Raw genomic sequence first — 17,450 nt, forward strand, 5'->3', positions numbered from 1 at the left:
AAAGTGGGATGGGAAACCCACTTCTGCCCTGGCAGCACGAGTGTGTCAGCTCAAGAAGGGAAACACTAACCAAAGGAGTTCCACTAGAGCAAAGGTAGCCTCAGCCTCCCATCACCAAGCTGCCAGGTATTATAGAAGGGAGGAAGATCTGTCAAATCCCCTTACAGGAGCTTTTAGTATATATGCCCAGGAAAGAAATAACCAGTGCTGGAGGGGCCCTGCCTCTAGCCAGGAAGAGGCACGGGAAAACCGGGTCTTTTGGATGGTGTAGATCCGATGGCCTGGCACATCAGAGCCACAAAAATATGAAGCTTTAGTTGATACTGGTGCACAGTGTACCCTAATGCCATCAGGACATGTGGGGGCAGAACCTGTTTCCATTGCTGGGGTGACGGGGGGATCGCAGCAGTTGACTCTGTTGGAAGCCGAGGTGAGCCTGACTGGGAAGGAGTGGCAGAAACATCCCATTGTGACTGGCCCAGAGGCCCTGTGTACTCTGGGCATAGACTTCCTTCGGAATGGCTATTACAAAGACCCAAAGGGACTCAGGTGGGCTTTTGGAATAGCTGCTGTGGAGGCAGAGGACATTAAGCAATTGAACACCTTGCCTGGACTGTCAGAGAACCCATCTGCAGTAGGACTCCTGAAAGTGGAGGAACAGCGAGTACCAATTGCCACCTCGACAGTGCACCGCCGGCAGTATAAGACAAATCGAGATGCTGTGATCCCCATCCACAAGATGATCAGAGAGCTGGAGAGCCAAGGAGTGGTCAGCAAAACCCATTCACCCTTCAACAGCCCCATCTGGCCTGTGCACAAGTCTGACAGAGAATGGAGATTGACTGTGGACTATCGTGCATTGAATGAAGTGACTCCACCACTGAGTGCTGCTGTGCCGGACATGCTGGAACTACAGTACGAGCTGGAGTCCAAGGCAGCGAAGTGGTATGCCACTATTCACATTGCTAATGCATTTTTCTCCATTCCCCTGGCAGCAGAATGCAGGCCTCAGTTTCCCTTCACGTGGAGGGGAGTGCAGTACACCTGGAACTGACTGCCCCAGGGGTGGAAGCACAGCCCCACCATCTGCCATGGACTGATCCAGGCTGCTCTGGAAAAGGGTGAGGCTCCAGAGCATCTACAGTATATCGATGACATCACTGTGTGGGGGAAAACAGCAGTGGAAGTGTTTGAGAAAGGGAAGAAGATCATCCAGATTCTGCTGGAAGCCAGCTTCACCATAAAAAAGAGCAAAGTCAAAGGACCTGTGCAAGAGATCCAGTTCCTGGGGGTGAAGTTGCGAGAAGGGTGGCATCAGATTCCCACTGGGGTCATCAGCAAGATCACCGCGATGTCTCCACCTGCCAGCAAGAAGGAAACACAGGTTTTCCTAGGTGTCATAAGTTTTTGGAGGATAAGCCAGATCGTGAGCCCTCTCTACCTGATCACCCACAGGAAGAATGATTTCCACTGAAGCCCTGAACAGCAGCAAGCCTTTGCTCAGATCAAGCATGAGATCGCTCATGCAGTAGCCCTTGGCCCAGTCAGAACAGGACCAGACGTGAAGAACGTGCTCTACTCTGCAGCCGGGAGCCACGGTCTGTCCTGGAGCCTTTGGCAGAAAGTGCCTGGGGAGACTCGAGGCCGACCACTGGGATTCTGGAGCCGAAGCTACAGGGGGTCCGAAGCCAACTACACTCCCACAGAGAAGGAAATCTTAGCCACCTATGAAGGAGTTCAAGCCACCTCAGAGGTGATTGGCACAGAAGCACAACTCCTCCTGGCACCCCGACTGCTAGTGCTGGGGTGGATGTTCAGAGCAAAGATTCCTTTCACCCACCATGCCAACGCTACATGGAGCAAGTGGATCGCTCTCATCACGCAGCACACCCATGTTGGAAACCCAAATCGCCCTGGGATTTTAGACATAATTACAAACTGGCCGGAAGGTGAAAACTTTGGTCTCATTGATGAAGAGGAGCAAGAACAAGTGACACGAGCTGAAGAAGCTCCACCGTACAACCAACTGCCAGCAGAAGAAACCTGCTATGCTCTGTTCACTGATGGTTCCTGTCGCGTCGTAGGGATGAACCGGAAGTGGAAAGCAGTATGTATGGAGCCCCACACGACAGGTCACAGAGGCCACTGAAGGAGAAGGTGGATCAAGCCAACTTGCTGAACTCAAAGCTGTTCAGCTGGCCCTGGACATTGCTGAAAGAGAGAAGTGGCCAAAGCTCTGCCTCTACACTGATTCATGGATGGTGGCCAATGCTCTGTGGGGATGGCTGGAAAGGTGGAAAATGGCAACGCAGAGGAAAGCCAATCTGGGCTGCTGATGAGTGGAAAGATATTGCCACTAGGGTAGAGAAGCTGCCTGTCAAAGTCCATCATGTAGATGCCCATGTCCCCAAGAGTCGGGCTCATGAGGAGCACAGAAACAATGAGCAGGTGGATCAAGCTGCTAAGGTAGAGGTGTCAAAGATAGATTAGTAACATAACGGGTGAGCTGTTCCTAGCTCAGTGGGCCCATGATGCCTCAGGTCATTCATATCCATGACTGTGAGACCTGTGCCACGATCAGGCAGGCGAAGCGGCTGAAGCCCCTCTGGTATGGTGGGCATTGGTCCAAATACAAGTATGGGGAGGCCTGGCAGACTGACTACATCACACTACCCCAAACCTGCCAAGGCAAGTGCTATGTGCTGACCTTGCTGGAAGCCACTACTGGATGGTTGGAAACCTACCCTGTGCCTCATGCTACAGCCTGGAAAAGCAAGTCTTGTGGAGACATGGCACCCCGGAGAGAATCGAGTCAGACAATAGGACCCATTTCAAGAATAGCCTTATTCTGGGCAAGAGAAGGCAGTATTGAATGGATATATCATATCCCTTATCATGCACCAGCTGCCAGGAAAGCTGAATGATGCAAGGGACTGCTTAAGACTACCCTGAAGGCACTTGGCAGAGGGACCTTAAAAATTTGGGAAATGAACTTAGCAAAGGCCACCTGGATGGTCAACACCAGAGTCCATCAATTGAGCTAGTCCTGCCCAGTATGAACCCTTACACACTGGATGGAGATAAAGTCCCTGTGATACATGAAAGGTACTTTAGGAAAGACTATTTGGATTGGTCCCATCTCAGGCAAAGGCAAACCTGTCCATGGGATTGTTTTTGCTCAAGGACCTGGTTACACTTGGTGGGTAATGCAGAAAGATGGAGAAATCCGTTGTGTACCACAGGGAAACCTCATCTGAAGCAGGAACTGTGTGTAGGGTTTCATTGTATATGTATATATATATATACAGAGAGAGAGAGAGTTTAAAGAGAGTATTGATTTGGATATGATACAGATGGTAATAGAATAAGGGGTGAATAATGTCTTGGGTTGCACTGCAAGATGTAACCACAAGTCTGTATTCTGTTACCAGCTGTTAAAACCAGGTGGGGCAGTGTTCTTTATCTCTCCCACCACCCATCCTCCCTCCAGGGGGAAATCTTCTGTTCATGGGCCATCGAGTCTCACTGCATGACTGATAAACTTCCATCATCCCACTGGGACATGCTGCAGCCAGGGGGAGGAGCTGAGCATTCCTACCTGGATATAATCTGAGATTTGGAACACCGCAGTCAGCCTTTCTCCACTGGATTCCCAGAGGAAACCAGGACCCACCTACAGCAGCCCTGGAGCTTCAGAGGAAAACTGCAGCCTTTGTACAGGATCATTGCTTCGGCAGAGCCCATCTGTCAGTGCAGGAGGACTGCAGGCACCATTTAGTGAGAGTGCTAGCAACACGTGCCCAACAGGGTGTCAGGTTGTATCCTGACTGTCAGGGGTTTTTGTACTACTGCATTGTATTTTAATGTTCCTAGGAAAGAACTGTTATTCCTACTCCCATGTCTTTGCCTGAGAGCCCCTTGATTTCAAATTTATAATAGTTTGGAGGGAGGGGGTTTACATTTTCCATTTCAAGAGAGGCTCCTGCATTCCTTAGCAGACCAAACCTGGTTGTCTTTCAAACCAGGACAACTGTGCATTATGATAAAGTCTGGAATGACATGACCACATCCCAGTTTTTTCCACAGGACCTCTCTCTCATTCAGTGCACAGGCTGGATGGTGCTCAATGCCAGGGTTAGTCCATATTTCTTTTTTCCCTGCTTCAGTATGTGGCCCCCTGTCTTTCTGTATCTGCATCTAAACCTTGCTTTCAAAACCAGAACCACTAACTGTCATCAGCTTTCTGACTGTGTCTCTCACCTTGAGCACTTTATGTCCAAGAGTAGTAGTTCATTTGAGTGCCTCTGAAGGAAATAGCTAGATTTAGAATGCAGATGGAACTCTGGAGTTCAGAAAGATGAGGTAGGTCAAACATAGGCACTGCTTGTGTCTACCCAGCTGGGGGCTTGTGAGCATGTTTATGTTCTGTTGGTAGTGCTTAATGCCCTCTGTCCTTAGCGTCTCACAAGTGTGCAAGGCATCCCTGAGGGTGGCATTCCAGTGTTCCCAGTCTGGGCACACAAGCTCAGTAATTCTCTCTATAAAATACTCATCTGTCCAAAATCTTCTCAGAATTGTCTTCAGACATTGCAAAGTTCCATTTCCCATCACCATCTAATTCCTTTATCCCCCTGAAATCCTGCTGAGTTTCTTGCACAGGCTGCATCCTGCAAGCAGGTCCTGTTACCTGCACAGAGCTCGAGAATTCCCTGAACGCTGTCCATTCTGTGTGTTGAATCAGGAAGTGATGGGCATCACTGTAATCCTCATGTGATACATACCCCCTTCTCTGCCCTATTTCCTCCCAAACCAAAATGTTTTCATACAGCAAAAGTACAGCCAGTTTATTTTCCCTGTGGAGAAAAGCACTGCTTCTTTTGTTCCCAAAAGAGGAACTGCAAAGGAAGAGAATTAGCCTAAGGCAGAAAATCTTCCTGGAATATTTCTGTAGGCTGAGATCTTTAGCAAGCTTGCATAAGTAGAGGGGCAAAAGAGGCTCTAACCTTTGTGTAGCATCTCTTTAAATGCGAAAGGACTACTCTTAGAGTGGAGAAGAGATCCAGAGGCCACTCTTTCTTCCTTTTCTTTTTTTGTTGGAAACAGGACCATAGTAAAGATAACTGTTCTGTCTGAAATAACAGCAAGAATGTGTAAATGTGCATAGAAATCTGTAAAATAAAGACAAATTGTGCATTTATTGACTTGTCTCACCAAAATATTCCTGGTTTTAGTGGTTTTCCAGGAGAAGGCATGCAGCAGCCAGTATTTCCTCAGCTCCCAAATATGGATCCTTTTCAGCAGCGGATGATGGGAATGCAGCAGGATCCGATGCGGCACCAGGTAACCCCAGGCTTTTCCTTTGTCCCCCTCTTGTGTTTTCCATCCTTTGCTGTTTTCTTTGGTGCAGAAGGAAGGAAGTGATTTTCCTGTTGGTGAAGAGTGAATGTGGCTTAGCCCTCCATATTCCCAAAGAAACATATTATTTTTGGTGTCTGTCCTAGTCAGTCTTTGAAGGACAAGATTGTTACTTCTACACCCAAATGCTTGGTTTGCTTCATCTTTCCCCCATCTTTTGTTGTGAGTTTTGAGCAGACATAAAACTTCACTTGAGCCTGCTGGGAAGCAAATGTAATTCCTTCTAGCTGGAATTCTGTTTTTTCCTCTCCCAAGGTGCCACTTCCTCCGAATGGGCAGATGCCGGGCTTTGGTCTCCTGCCTACCCCCCAGTTTCCACCCATGGCTCAGCCAGTGATGCCTCCAGCAGCGCCAGTGCAGCCAACTTTCCAGTCTCCCTTCCCAGTCCAGGCTGAGCCACACCTGCAGAAACCCCATCAGCAGGTGAGCAGCCCTTGCAGTGAACAGAGCAACTTAAATGCTCTCATACATGTCTTTCCCAAATGTGTGTGGATTGTCTTGGAGCAGAAATGTCAGGATGACCAGGACACAGCTGGCTATGAGGCCGGCTCTGCTGGGAGACAGTTGGGGAGCTCCAGGACTTACCCCTTTTCTGTCAGGCTTAAAGTAGTTTCTTATAACATCTTGGAGAAAAGTTGCATCAGATCTCACTTTGCCTGGGACTTTGATGATGGAGCAGGAGCAGGAGGATCCACTGACTGATCTTAAGGAATAAAATCATATTCTGTGGGGATGCAGGTGGTGCTGAGATGGGGTAAAATGTGGAAAACCAATAATTTGCAAATTGAAAATGGGAATTGTGTTAATTATTTCTATGGTGTCTTTTCAGTGGCTGTATTAAGTACCTGCACTACTGGACCCTCTCTCTGCTAGTGACCACAGAATGAAGCCTTTGAGTCACATTACTCTTTAATTTCACACATTTGAATATTCAATGTATTTTCAGTGCTGTTAATTTAGTCTCAGCATAAAAAGAAATAAAATGCTTGTGCTGTTCACCCATAACAGCTGTCAACTTCACTTTTTAGGATATGGAAGTGGAACAGCCACCCATTCAGGAGGGAAAAAGGCATGTTTCCGACAGTAGGAAATCAAGATCTAGATCTGCATCAAGGTAAATGACTGAAAGTTCTTTTAGTGCAGGAATGAAAAGCAGATAGCAACTCTTAAGATACATGAACCTCTAAAGTCATCTCCCTTCTAGAGAAAATATGGTATCTATGCAGTTCTCTCTCACTGGGAGAGAGCAACTTCCATGCCTGTCAGTCCAGAATAAATTTTAGGTAGGCAGAATGTGATAGTTTAATTTTGTCTGTGCTCTAAAAACACTTTTTGTATGAAAACATTTGTGATCTATGTCTGTGTGTCACCGAGTGTGTGTGTCACATCCCAGCTGACCGAGCAGATCTGGCTTCACTCTCCCTTTAGTTGCCAGTCATCTTCACCAAGTTCCACATGATTTCTCTGAAGGTCTTCCACAGCTTGAGTGGTTTAGAACTTGAACATGATGTAAAATACATTTTCAGAGGCAGATTCTATTTATAGTCTTTTTGAGCCATTTCTTTGTAAAAGAATAAACATTTGCCTCATTGATGCAGTGTAACTTTCCAGTGTTGAAGTGGACACAGTATTGATGGTCAACTTCAAGACAAAATTAGTAGATGATGAGATAGTGGAAAGTAATCATCTGTTCAAATCAGCTATCGCAGTAATTTATGAATGCCTGTGAGTGAGCTTGGATTGATGGATTGCCGTATTGACGGAACTCTGGGTATTTAAGCCCTTAACCGTGTGTCAGTGTCGGGGTGGCAAGCGCTGACCACGCTCTGGTGGCTCTGGTCCCCACAGGTCCCCCAAGAGGAGACGCTCGCGGTCGGGCTCACGCTCGCGGCGCTCGCGGCACCGGCGCTCACGCTCGCGGGACCGGCGCCGGCACTCGCCCAAGTCCCGCTCCCAGGAGCGGCGCGAGCACGAGCGGGAGAGGGAGCGCCGCTCCAAGGGCCTGCCCCAGATCAAGTCAGAGACTGTCAGTGGTGAGTCTGCTCTCTTGGTGGCTGCTTGTGGGACTCTGCACCTTCCAGTAATGCCATTGTCTGGGTGATACTTTCAAAGTTTTTGTGCTCCTACTTGTGGTTTCCGAGGCTCATCCAAGCAGAACAAAAGTTAACTGCCTTGTGATTCCTGGTAGGAATTTCACCACACTTCGTAGTAGACTGTTTTGCATTTCTGGAGTATCTCCAAGTTAGAAATATTTTGGCTGTAAAATGAGAAAAGGAAAGGCTGGAACTCCATGTTTTTCTTTTCCTTCCTTTGAGACATATAAGGTAAAGCAGACTGAACAAAAAGAATTAGAGTTAATTGTAAATTATTGCAATTTTTAAATTTTTCAAGTATTCAGTCTTGTGTACCTCTCCAACTTGAAGGGGACTTTGACCTAGAAAACACATAGGCTTATGTTTGGATTTTTGCTAGAACCTTGGCTTTGCCAGTGTTTATAGAACAAACATAGTAGTTATCTTCTGAATATTCCTTGGGAGTGTAGAATCTTCTCCAGGGTCATCAAGTAAAATAAAAACATTCTTTCTTACATAAGAGAGACAAAAACCTGAGGTGTTGTAAGAGCCAAGACCTGAGCAGTGACAGTCCCAGGGGTGTAAAGGCCTGCAGAGCCCTGGTGGCTGTTCAGTGGGAGCTCCCTGGCAGTGTTGTGAGATGTGCTGCTGCCAACACCTTTCCCAGGCTCTGCCATGTTGGCTGTCAAAGTTTGCAGTTCTGTATCTCTGGTGGGAAACCTGGATGAGTATTCAATGTTGCTGCAGTAATCTGCAGCCTGGGGGATACCTTGAGCTCCTCTCCTGGTTGTCACCCTGGGTTCAGATGGGATAAATGTTGCTTATATGTCCTCTAAGGAGCTTGTGTCAGCAGTGGCTCTGAGCACCTGTGCTAACTCTTGGTTGTAGTTTGCAGTACCACGCTCTGGGTAGGACAGCTCGACAAAAGGACAACTCAGCAGGATGTGGGAAGTCTCTTGGAGGAGTTTGGCCCCATTGAGTCGATCAATGTGAGTAGAAGGGGTGCAGCGTGAGCTGCTTTGATATGCTTGGGTGCAGAACTTCTCTCCAGGCTGCTCTGAGGCAGAGTTATTTCTGATACATTCCAAAGAGCTGGCCTCTCATTTCCTATGTGTTGTGCTTTCAATTCATGTGGCTGATGGAGGGAGCTGCTTTGGTTTCCTGCAGTATAAAAATGCTTGTGGGGTAATACAGAGTATTATCCCTTTTTCATAAAAATCCTGCTGTGGCTGCAGAATTACATCCCATGCTTCTGAGTTCCTTGGCTGCTTCATTTTATTTGATTATAGGAGTATGGACTCTCAAGCTGGTGTTCTTGTTGCTCTTCTTTCATTTTAACCATAAACACGGAAAACTATTGTTTTATTTTGCTGTATTTAAGTATATTTTATATAGAAATTATAGCTGTTCCAGTAACTTCAAAAACTTCATTCATTCAAACAAACAAAAATAAATGAGTAATTTTCTTCCTACTCCCAAATTTTGTAAAAGATCATAGGAGTTTTTTCCTCAAATTCATTACAAATAGAAATTATTCTGAATCTGCAGCTAGAAGTAAATGTGGAGGTGCAGCTGGCAGAGCAAAGGGGGATACTGTTGTGCATTCCAACAAAGTAACTAATTGCCAGACGTTAGAATTTACATGAACGCTATTGTTTAACAATTTGAAAGGATTAAATATGCAAAAGTCAGCTGTATTTTAGAGTTTTGGAAGTTTTGAGAAGTTGTGGAAGTTTTAGTTCACTAGAAATGAGAATTTCCATAAGCTTTCTTAGCCTCTTAAACTAGCATTTCCTTCCATACTTCCATATTCCCTTTTGGAACAGCCCCTGGTGTCCCTCCCAGCTTGCTGTAACTGAGCATTTGTGTGTTGTTCACTGTTTGTGACCCACAAGATGAACTTTTTCCCTTGAACCCTGCACAGATGATACCACCCAGAGGATGTGCCTACATTGTCATGGTGCACAGACAAGATGCCAACAGAGCCCTCCAGAAACTGAGCCGAGGCAACTTCAAAGTCAACCAGAAATCCATCAAGGTAATGCTTGGAAAATGTCAGGCCTTCCAAAGCTGCTGCAATTATTGTCATCCTGTCTGGTCTGTGCTGGGGGAATTCCTTGGGGGTATTTCAGACTTATATGTGTTCTGGAGATGATATTCTGTAAAATTCTGAAGAAATGCATGAGTGAATGGTTTTTGAGAATTGTTATTTCTGGTCTGTAGTGGCATTAGTGGAACCTTGTATCAGTTTCCTTGAGAGATATCTGTTTAATCAACAGAAATGTTGTCCTTTTGCTCATTACAGGGGACTGGCACTGTGTGTTTATCATTGCCAGTTATTTGTCTCCTAACAGAATTTCATTACATATGATAATCCTACAAAGAGTACTAATAAATAAGGAAGTGTGCATTAATTAATGAAGTTCTTCCTTCTGTAGAATGTCAAATTAGTGTGACACTGTCCTCCAAAGGGAAATGGAATTAATCTTAGGGGCTGGGGATCATCAGAAGCAGCTGGCTTTATACATTTTTACAAATGGTGTGCAAGAGTCAAGCCAAGGAATAGGACCTAAGTCTGCTTTAAAAGCAACTTACTTCAGGAGTTTTGTAGCTGTTTCACTTCCACCTTTTACTTTTCGCCCTCAAGTGCTGTTTTGTGAGAATGAAATCTTAAATCCATTGAGGTGGAAATATTTTGCTGACCACTTGTATTTCCCCCTCCCCCCCAAGATTGCCTGGGCTCTGAATAAAGGAATAAAGCCAGACTACAAGCAGTATTGGGATGTAGAATTGGGTGTGACGTACATACCATGGGACAAAGTCAAACCTGAAGATCTTGAAAGTTTCTGTGAAGGAGGAATGCTGGACAACGAGACCCTTAGTCCAGGTACAGTGTTACTGCATGCTTTGTTGTTGAACCTTTATTTCAGGGTTGGGCCATTCTGTCCAGTTTGCCCACTTAGCTGTCAATTATTCTATATGTGCTCTACCTGTAGCATCTCTTCATGCTGAACACACAAAAATCAGTGGTGTGTTTTAAACAAAAATGTAATGAATCATGAACATAATGTCAGTGTGTTCCAGTCCTCTCAGTGCTTTTCTCTCTCCCAAAGTGCCCCCTCGCTGATCCCTCTTTTTGTGCTCTTCCCAGGAAGTTCTGATAGGCTATAGGAGCTATTTCTTCCATAAATTAAATTTAAAGCTATATTTGACATTTCTCTTACTTTGCTGTAATTCTTTATAGTTTTATTCTCCTTTTCCTTATTTGAGGCTTGAAGATGTTGGATATTTTAGAAATTAGTTCTCAAATTAGTGCCAAAGCTGCTGCCTTCTTGCCTGAGAGCGATAGAATGAACCTGTTGAAAGCTTGTCCCAAAAAGCCTTACAGTTTTTGTCACAGACAATGTAACAGAATCCTGGGTGTGCATAAATACTGTCAGTGCAAAGGATTGTTAAATGACTACATAAAGGAACAAGTTTACTTGCTGTTTCAGTGCTTGCTGAGTTTAAATGCATTTGGAATTTTTATTGTCAGAAATCAGCGCTTCTTTGCTCTGTGCTGGTTATTACCTGAGTGTTTTCAATTAGGTTAATTTTGGAAACATGGCAAAGCATGTTTCATGTGGCACTGCTTGTCTGATCCGTGTCTGTTGGGATTTTGTTTTGGACAGAGTGGAAGGGAATTCCCAAGAAGTCTGAAAATGAAGTGGCTCAGAATGGAGGCGCAGAAGCTGCACACAATGAACCAGTGTCACCTATTCCCAAAGCTTTACCTGTCCCAATTCCTGTTCCCATGCCTGCACCAATAACAGTACCTCCTCCACAGGTGAGAGGTGTTCCACAGAAATAAACAAAAACTCACTTTAAATAATAATTCAGGGAGGGAGGGAGGGAATGCCATGATTGGTAACTCTCTTCTCTCAGTCACAGAGAAATCACTGTAGTAGAATCTTGGTTATAGAAGGGATGAATTGCATCTTCAGGTTTTGTGATTGGCTGTTTTTTGTTATTTGTTTTATTAATTAATGCTCCTCTAAAAGCTTTTCTTATTGGCAGATACTCCACTCCTTTTGTATCAATAGTTTTTTGTCAGTGTTAAAATAGGAGAATCCCTTAAATCAGAATAATTTAAATTCAGAGCTTGCTATAAATCAGAAATAAAGCAAAACAAAACACCAGTCACTCTAACATGCAAACTCAGGTAGTGAGAAAGAGACAAGCAGAGGTTTTTACTTGCTCTGAAGTTGTGAGCATTCAGTGGGTCCTGTCTGGAAATCCATCATGCTGGGTGGAAACAAATCCCAGGCACTGTGGGAAGGGTATGTGGAGGCGAGTTACCGATGTACCTTAGTACCCACTTAACACAGAGGGAAATTTTTCTCTAATTTCAAAGGCAGGCAGAACTGGTGTTGGTGTTTTCAGTGATGGGAGTTCCTGGAGTGCTCCTGCATCTTTTGTGCAAGTCCCCCCCATGATTTTGAGCTCGCTGAGGTGTCCTGGTGGAGCTGGACAAAGACAGATCCCCAGCGGGACAGAGAATCATTGGGGCACTCTTGGTGTAACCCATGTTTCCCTTTCCTTTTTCCTAGGTTCCCCCCCATCCATCAGGGCCTCCCATGGTTGGTGCACTCCAGCCCCCTGCTTTCACAGCACCTTTAGGAATCCCCCCTCCTGGATTTGCCCCCGGGGTGCCACCGCCGCCACCGCCTCCATTCCTCCGGCCCGGCTTCAACCCGCTGCATTTACCTCCAGGTTTGTGGGGTGCACCTGCCTGGGCCCTGCTGGGCCCAGAGCTGCACTGGCTGCACTGGGGGCGTGCCAGGGGGGCACTCAGGGCTCTCCTCTGCTTCTTGTAGGGTTCCTTCCTCCTGGGCCACCACCTCCCATAACTCCTCCGGTCTCTGTCCCACACACTCCGGCAGTGAACATCCCAAACTGTAAGTGTTGGGCCCTGTGGAAGGCAGGGATCCTGCAGGAATTGCTGGCTGGTGTTGAATGTGTCCTTGCCTTGTTCCTCAGCTACAGCAACTGGTGGGAATGAGGATGCTACAAAGGAGTCGTCAGTAGGAAATCCCATCCCAACAGTAGTTTCTGGAGGCAGAGGGAATGCTGAAAGTACTGACACTTCCAAAATCTATGGCACTATCCCACCTCCTGTAGCACCTACCAGCGTCCCTGCTCCTGTCACCCAGGCTGTTCCACTCCTTGGTAAGTTCCTCCTCCGTAAGTTCTGCACTTCATTGTTCCCAAATCTCAAATAGAATTTTGATTTGGCTACTGACTTACAGTCCAGGGGAAAGGGAAGCACATTTTTGGAATTTCTGTCCTACTGTTGGCTTTGAAATAAATTTTAGAGACTTAGTTTTGCACAGAAGAAACAGTCAATATTTTTTACTGTTGAAGATCTGTTTTCTGAAGAAACAAAGCCATGATGTGTAAGTTACAAATTCAAATGCTGTCCACTTTCAGCAAGTGAAGGTTTATACAGTGTAGAAAAGGAACATACAGCAACACATGTGTGTGACATAGGAACCAGATTTTAGACTCAACTATATATAAAATTAACGTGCAGAGAAACTGTTTTTAGTGTATTTTTGAAATCTCTGAGGATGGGGTACATTATTTTAATAGAACAGAAAACCAAAAGCTTTTATTCAGCCCTGCTGTAGGACACATTTTGAAACCTTTTTAAGAAGATATTTAAATATTACTAATTTTTTTTTGACTTAGCAAACCCAGAGTAATGGGAGTACGTTGCATTAATTACTTTTCCTAATATGATACAAACGTGGTCAGATTTTGAAAGGGAGTGTGAACTGTTACAGAGCTCTGCTAAATGCTTATTTTATGATGGCCTTGGATGGGCCAGTGTCAAGAATTTACTCAAGAGACTTGTTCCCTACAAACTTCAGTGAGATTACTGCATTTATGGGATTTTAGGCCTCTACATGAGAGCCTAAGGAATGAATGAATGAATGAATGAATGAATGAATGAATGAATGAATGAATGAATGAATGAATGAATGAAAAAGCTAATTTTCTGTTAGTGAGTTTCTGCCCAGAATTTTCAGTGAACATTGAAGAAAATCAGATTTGTCTCCCTGAGAGCTCACTGCTCTATTGAATGTGAGGGCTAAATTTTCCGTCTAATTTAGATGACTAATTTAAATCAGTCATTTCCATGACTAATGATTTATGGATCCTTCATGTTGAAAGCTTGACAGAAGACCCTTTCAGAACAGAGAAAAGCTTAAGAACCTCTGTGGTGACACCATGGAGTCAGGGAATTTTGTTAGGAATTTCAGAAATTCACACCTTCCTGCTGGAATGACACTTTCTGTAAAGGTAGCACAGAGTTTTGGAGTTTCACTGTCTTGGACAGCATAACCTGCACTTCATATTCCAGGCCTTTGGAATGTGTGAGGCTCCTCTGCACTTTGCTGTATCTCTGCACACGTAACGAAAAGGTTATACAAAATAAAGACTGAACTAAGTCAGACACTCAGATCAGTTCCTTGGACAGCAGCTGCTTTTTATTCTTAAAAATCCAAGGAAGCTGAATTTGAGAAACCTGGAAATCAGTAACTTGCCTTTGCTTTTGTTAACTCGTTTCCTGAGTGGCTGAGGCAGATCAAGTTCTCTGTGTGGTCAGAGTGAGTTCTGTCAGTGAGGGGAGGGTTTAGAGCCCACAGAGCAGTCCTGGAGTAATGTCTGAGATCTGTGTGCTTGCTGAAGCTGTAGCATTTGATGTTGGGGAGTGTCTAATTTCAAGAAGTTATTTATAATTAAAGAGTTATGTAAAACCCATCCTGGAGTTGCAGGGCACTGTTCAGTCTGAAAACAGAGACAGAAAAACCAGAAGAAACAGATGATAATATTTTATGTGATTAAAAATAAAAGGTTAATATCAGTTGTCCTGGCTTTTTAAAACCTTTCAGTTAGCACAAATTACACTCTTCTTAAAAGCACTTGGAGTCACTCTTGCATTGAGAGTAGCCCTGCATGTGGGAGGCTAGAGAGTGTCCTGGGAAAGGATGAGGAAATGTTCTCCAGGTACTTGGGCAGGATGGGAGAACTCCTGCAGCAGGCTGGACTCAAGGGATGAAAATTGCTGGGAAGAGGCTGTGGGAGAGATCCAAACTTTTGGTTTGGGAGCACTTCTGTAATCCCTACGAAACACAGGAGCTCTTGGATTCAGGTTTTCTGTGGAAGACATGTTACGAAGTAATTCTAAAGGGATTATTGTAACTTTTCATACCCTTTCCTAAGTTCTCTCTCAACTCCACCAATTTCCTTTGTGCCTCCACTGTAATTCCTTCATCCCTTCCAACCAGGACGTGGTTGTGCTTCAGAGGAGTGATGTCTCTTGGACTTTGGGTCTGGGGTTTTGTGCTTTTATCTAAAGCCCACTGTCAGGTTATTGGGATTCAGTTGTGCCCTTGACCTCACTCTCTGCTGTTACACCTTGTTGTTCATGGGAACAGGACGTGGGATGGCTCAGTGAGCGTGTGCTCAGGGAATTTGAAATGATCTGCAGAGAGGGGATTTGTAGGCTCCTGTGCCATGTGTCTGCTGCAGGAAATGACAGCCTTTAAATCCCCTAGGATTGGTCCACATGTTCCCAGCATTGAGCAAATGCTGTAGCTTGGGCCAGTAATAGACTGCAGATGCTGTGTTTGGAATACTCAGATTCTGTGATCTCTTACCCTGATGAAATACACCCTGTTGCAGTTGTAGGTCCTGATCTAGTGCTCTTTTTACCCAAATTCTTACAAGGATCATAACATGTAATCAAAGCTAAGTTACTCTGGAGATCCCATCAATCACTTCCTGGTGGTGCAAGCTCAGTTACTACTCTTTGCTCATGGTTTGTTCTGAAGTGATTTTTGTAATTGCATTAAATCATAAAACACAAATACAGCATTCTCTGAGCCCCTCATAGTGTGACTGTCTCAAAATTTTGGGATTTTTGGCAAGATTTTTCAGCTGTGACTCCATATTTATGCCCTTTAGTTCAGGCTTTCTTTACAGTCTTGACTTGCTCTGCAAGATTCCGTATCAAACTCCAGCAAAAACCCACCAGACTTACTACATGGTCCCTCTCTCAAGAATTCCCTGGCAGTATTTAATGTTGTAGCTGTAAGATGCCACATTCCCCACTGGAGAACATGCAGAATGTTGGAGAACAGCAGCTTCAAAGTGGAGTGAAAACCTGCTGCTGTTGTGCTGCATCTGTGAGTTTTTTGGCTTGTTCCATGTGTTTCCATGAAGTTTGTGTGCTGGGACAGACAAAAACCACACAGCTCCACGTGCTGGGAAGTGATTTAAGGGCTTGAGAGTTACTAGAACCACTTAGTGAGCAGAGTTTGTGTAAGAGTAAATTAGGTGTGTCAGCATTGGTAACATGGGAATTATCCCAAGGGAACGTAGGCTTTGTCCAGCTGGGAGAGATGATCAGATCTGGGTCACAGGGACATGGAAATCTGGCTTCATACCTCATTTATCAAAGCAACAAGGATGGCTCCTGTGCCCTCTCTGGACAGAAGATACTTCAGGCCAGCCTGAGCACTCCTACTTGTTGTAGGAGTCAAATGACGAAACTTGGGCCAGTTTGGTGTGTGATGGTTGCTCCTCCAAAACCAATAAAGTGTGTTGGGAAGGCAAGGTGTGGTTTTGCACATTGGGACAGAGGAGCAGGTGTCAGGTGTGGGGGAACTGGCTCCAGTAGGACAAGCTGGCTCAGGAAATCGCCTCAGGGTTTCTCTCGGAGCTCAGGGAGTTCATACCCAGTTCAAGAAACTGCTTGAATGTCAGGTACTTCCTAAACCAGAACAGGACTTTAACTTGCCCCAGCCATGGTGTGTGTGTCTGTACCATGAATTTCCCTGAGCATTTTCAGTAAAGTGGAATGTGTTTCTGGACAGCTCTTCAGGTTTTTAGTCGGTGCCTGATTCGTCAGCAGAGTGAGGAAACTCCAGTAGTTCTACAGTTGCTTTAACCTCAGCATTGAAGGCAGTTGATATTTAAAACAAATTGAAAATCAAAAGTGTGCAGCTCTCTCGCCAATGCAGTTCAGAATGGAGTTCCAGGTACCATTATGCTGCTTCAGTGCTGCAGTCTGAGTAGAAATAAGGTTGAGAAATTAAATGTGAAACTTCCCTCCCTCACCTCATGTTCATGCTCTTGTAACTCACATCTGCTCTGCTGCTTCTAAGCAGAAGCATAGGCTGAACTTCAGCTCTTTAGTTCTGTTATTCTATTCTGCCTTGTTTTAATCTTCTGAGGAAGATTAAAAGATGTTTTTACCAACGAGAGTATCTCCAAACCTCAGAATTTCTGAGAGACATCATTACCTATGAGTCTGTCTTGTCAGATCCGCAGTTCTGTCACAGGAGCAGTTTAAACTGGGTGATTCAGACCTGGTTATTGACCAGGAGTGGGGAGGGCTCTGCATTTTAGAGAAAGGGAAAAACGCAGAAAAAAAATGCTGTTGGTACTGGACCATTTCTCTCCAAGAGTGTGACCTGTGGAGCAGTGTCTGACTGCTTGGAGAGGAAGGGGAGAGGGTATCATGAACTTAAAGATGTCACAAGAGTCTTTGCACTGGCAAAATACAGCTTCCTTCCAATATCAACTTAAAGAGCACTGAGGTAAAAAGGTGAAAAGGTTCCTGTCAGAGATGTCCCTCAAAGGCAGTGGTGTGGTGAGAGGGTAGCTCAGGAGGCTCAGGTCTGCCTGGGGCCAGGTGCCACAGCTGGGGAAAGGAGCGCTGAACACACAGAGCTGAAGGTGGGGAGCTGCACCCACGTGCACCTGTCACTGCTGACACTAATTCCAACATCACTTTCCACAGTGCTCCGTTCTGCCTCTGCCCTGGCGGGGGCTGGGTTTCTAGGGCAGCAGGAGCAGATGGAGCAGTGTGAGGGCTCTGGGAACACAGGACAGTGCTCCTGCTTCAGACTG

The 17,450-nt window shown here is 45.2% G+C and overlaps 1 protein-coding gene across 5 annotated transcripts in view; it reads left to right on the forward strand.

Moving 5' to 3' along the window:
- SCAF4 (SR-related CTD associated factor 4) overlaps positions 1 to 17,450 on the forward strand; it is a 39,364-nt gene that overhangs the window by 18,306 nt on the left and 3,608 nt on the right. For 4 of the 5 annotated variants that reach the window (XM_005524071.3, XM_088067861.1, XM_014253537.2 and 1 more), the window contains exons 9-20: positions 4,087 to 4,134; positions 5,232 to 5,340; positions 5,671 to 5,838; positions 6,444 to 6,529; positions 7,264 to 7,448; positions 8,376 to 8,476; positions 9,412 to 9,525; positions 10,218 to 10,374; positions 11,159 to 11,313; positions 12,077 to 12,239; positions 12,344 to 12,424; positions 12,507 to 12,695. In XM_005524071.3, coding sequence (XP_005524128.2) covers positions 4,087 to 4,134; positions 5,232 to 5,340; positions 5,671 to 5,838; positions 6,444 to 6,529; positions 7,264 to 7,448; positions 8,376 to 8,476; positions 9,412 to 9,525; positions 10,218 to 10,374; positions 11,159 to 11,313; positions 12,077 to 12,239; positions 12,344 to 12,424; positions 12,507 to 12,695 — 1,556 coding nt within the window. The remainder of the gene's footprint in view (positions 1 to 4,086; positions 4,135 to 5,231; positions 5,341 to 5,670; positions 5,839 to 6,443; positions 6,530 to 7,263; positions 7,449 to 8,375; positions 8,477 to 9,411; positions 9,526 to 10,217; positions 10,375 to 11,158; positions 11,314 to 12,076; positions 12,240 to 12,343; positions 12,425 to 12,506; positions 12,696 to 17,450) is intronic. The other variant, XM_014253539.2, reaches the window with a different exon arrangement.

This window comes from Pseudopodoces humilis, chromosome 2, assembly GCF_049639895.1.
Source record: "Pseudopodoces humilis isolate 2021_Gansu_Grassland_sample_001 chromosome 2, ASM4963989v1, whole genome shotgun sequence".
Taxonomy (NCBI): domain Eukaryota; kingdom Metazoa; phylum Chordata; class Aves; order Passeriformes; family Paridae; genus Pseudopodoces; species Pseudopodoces humilis.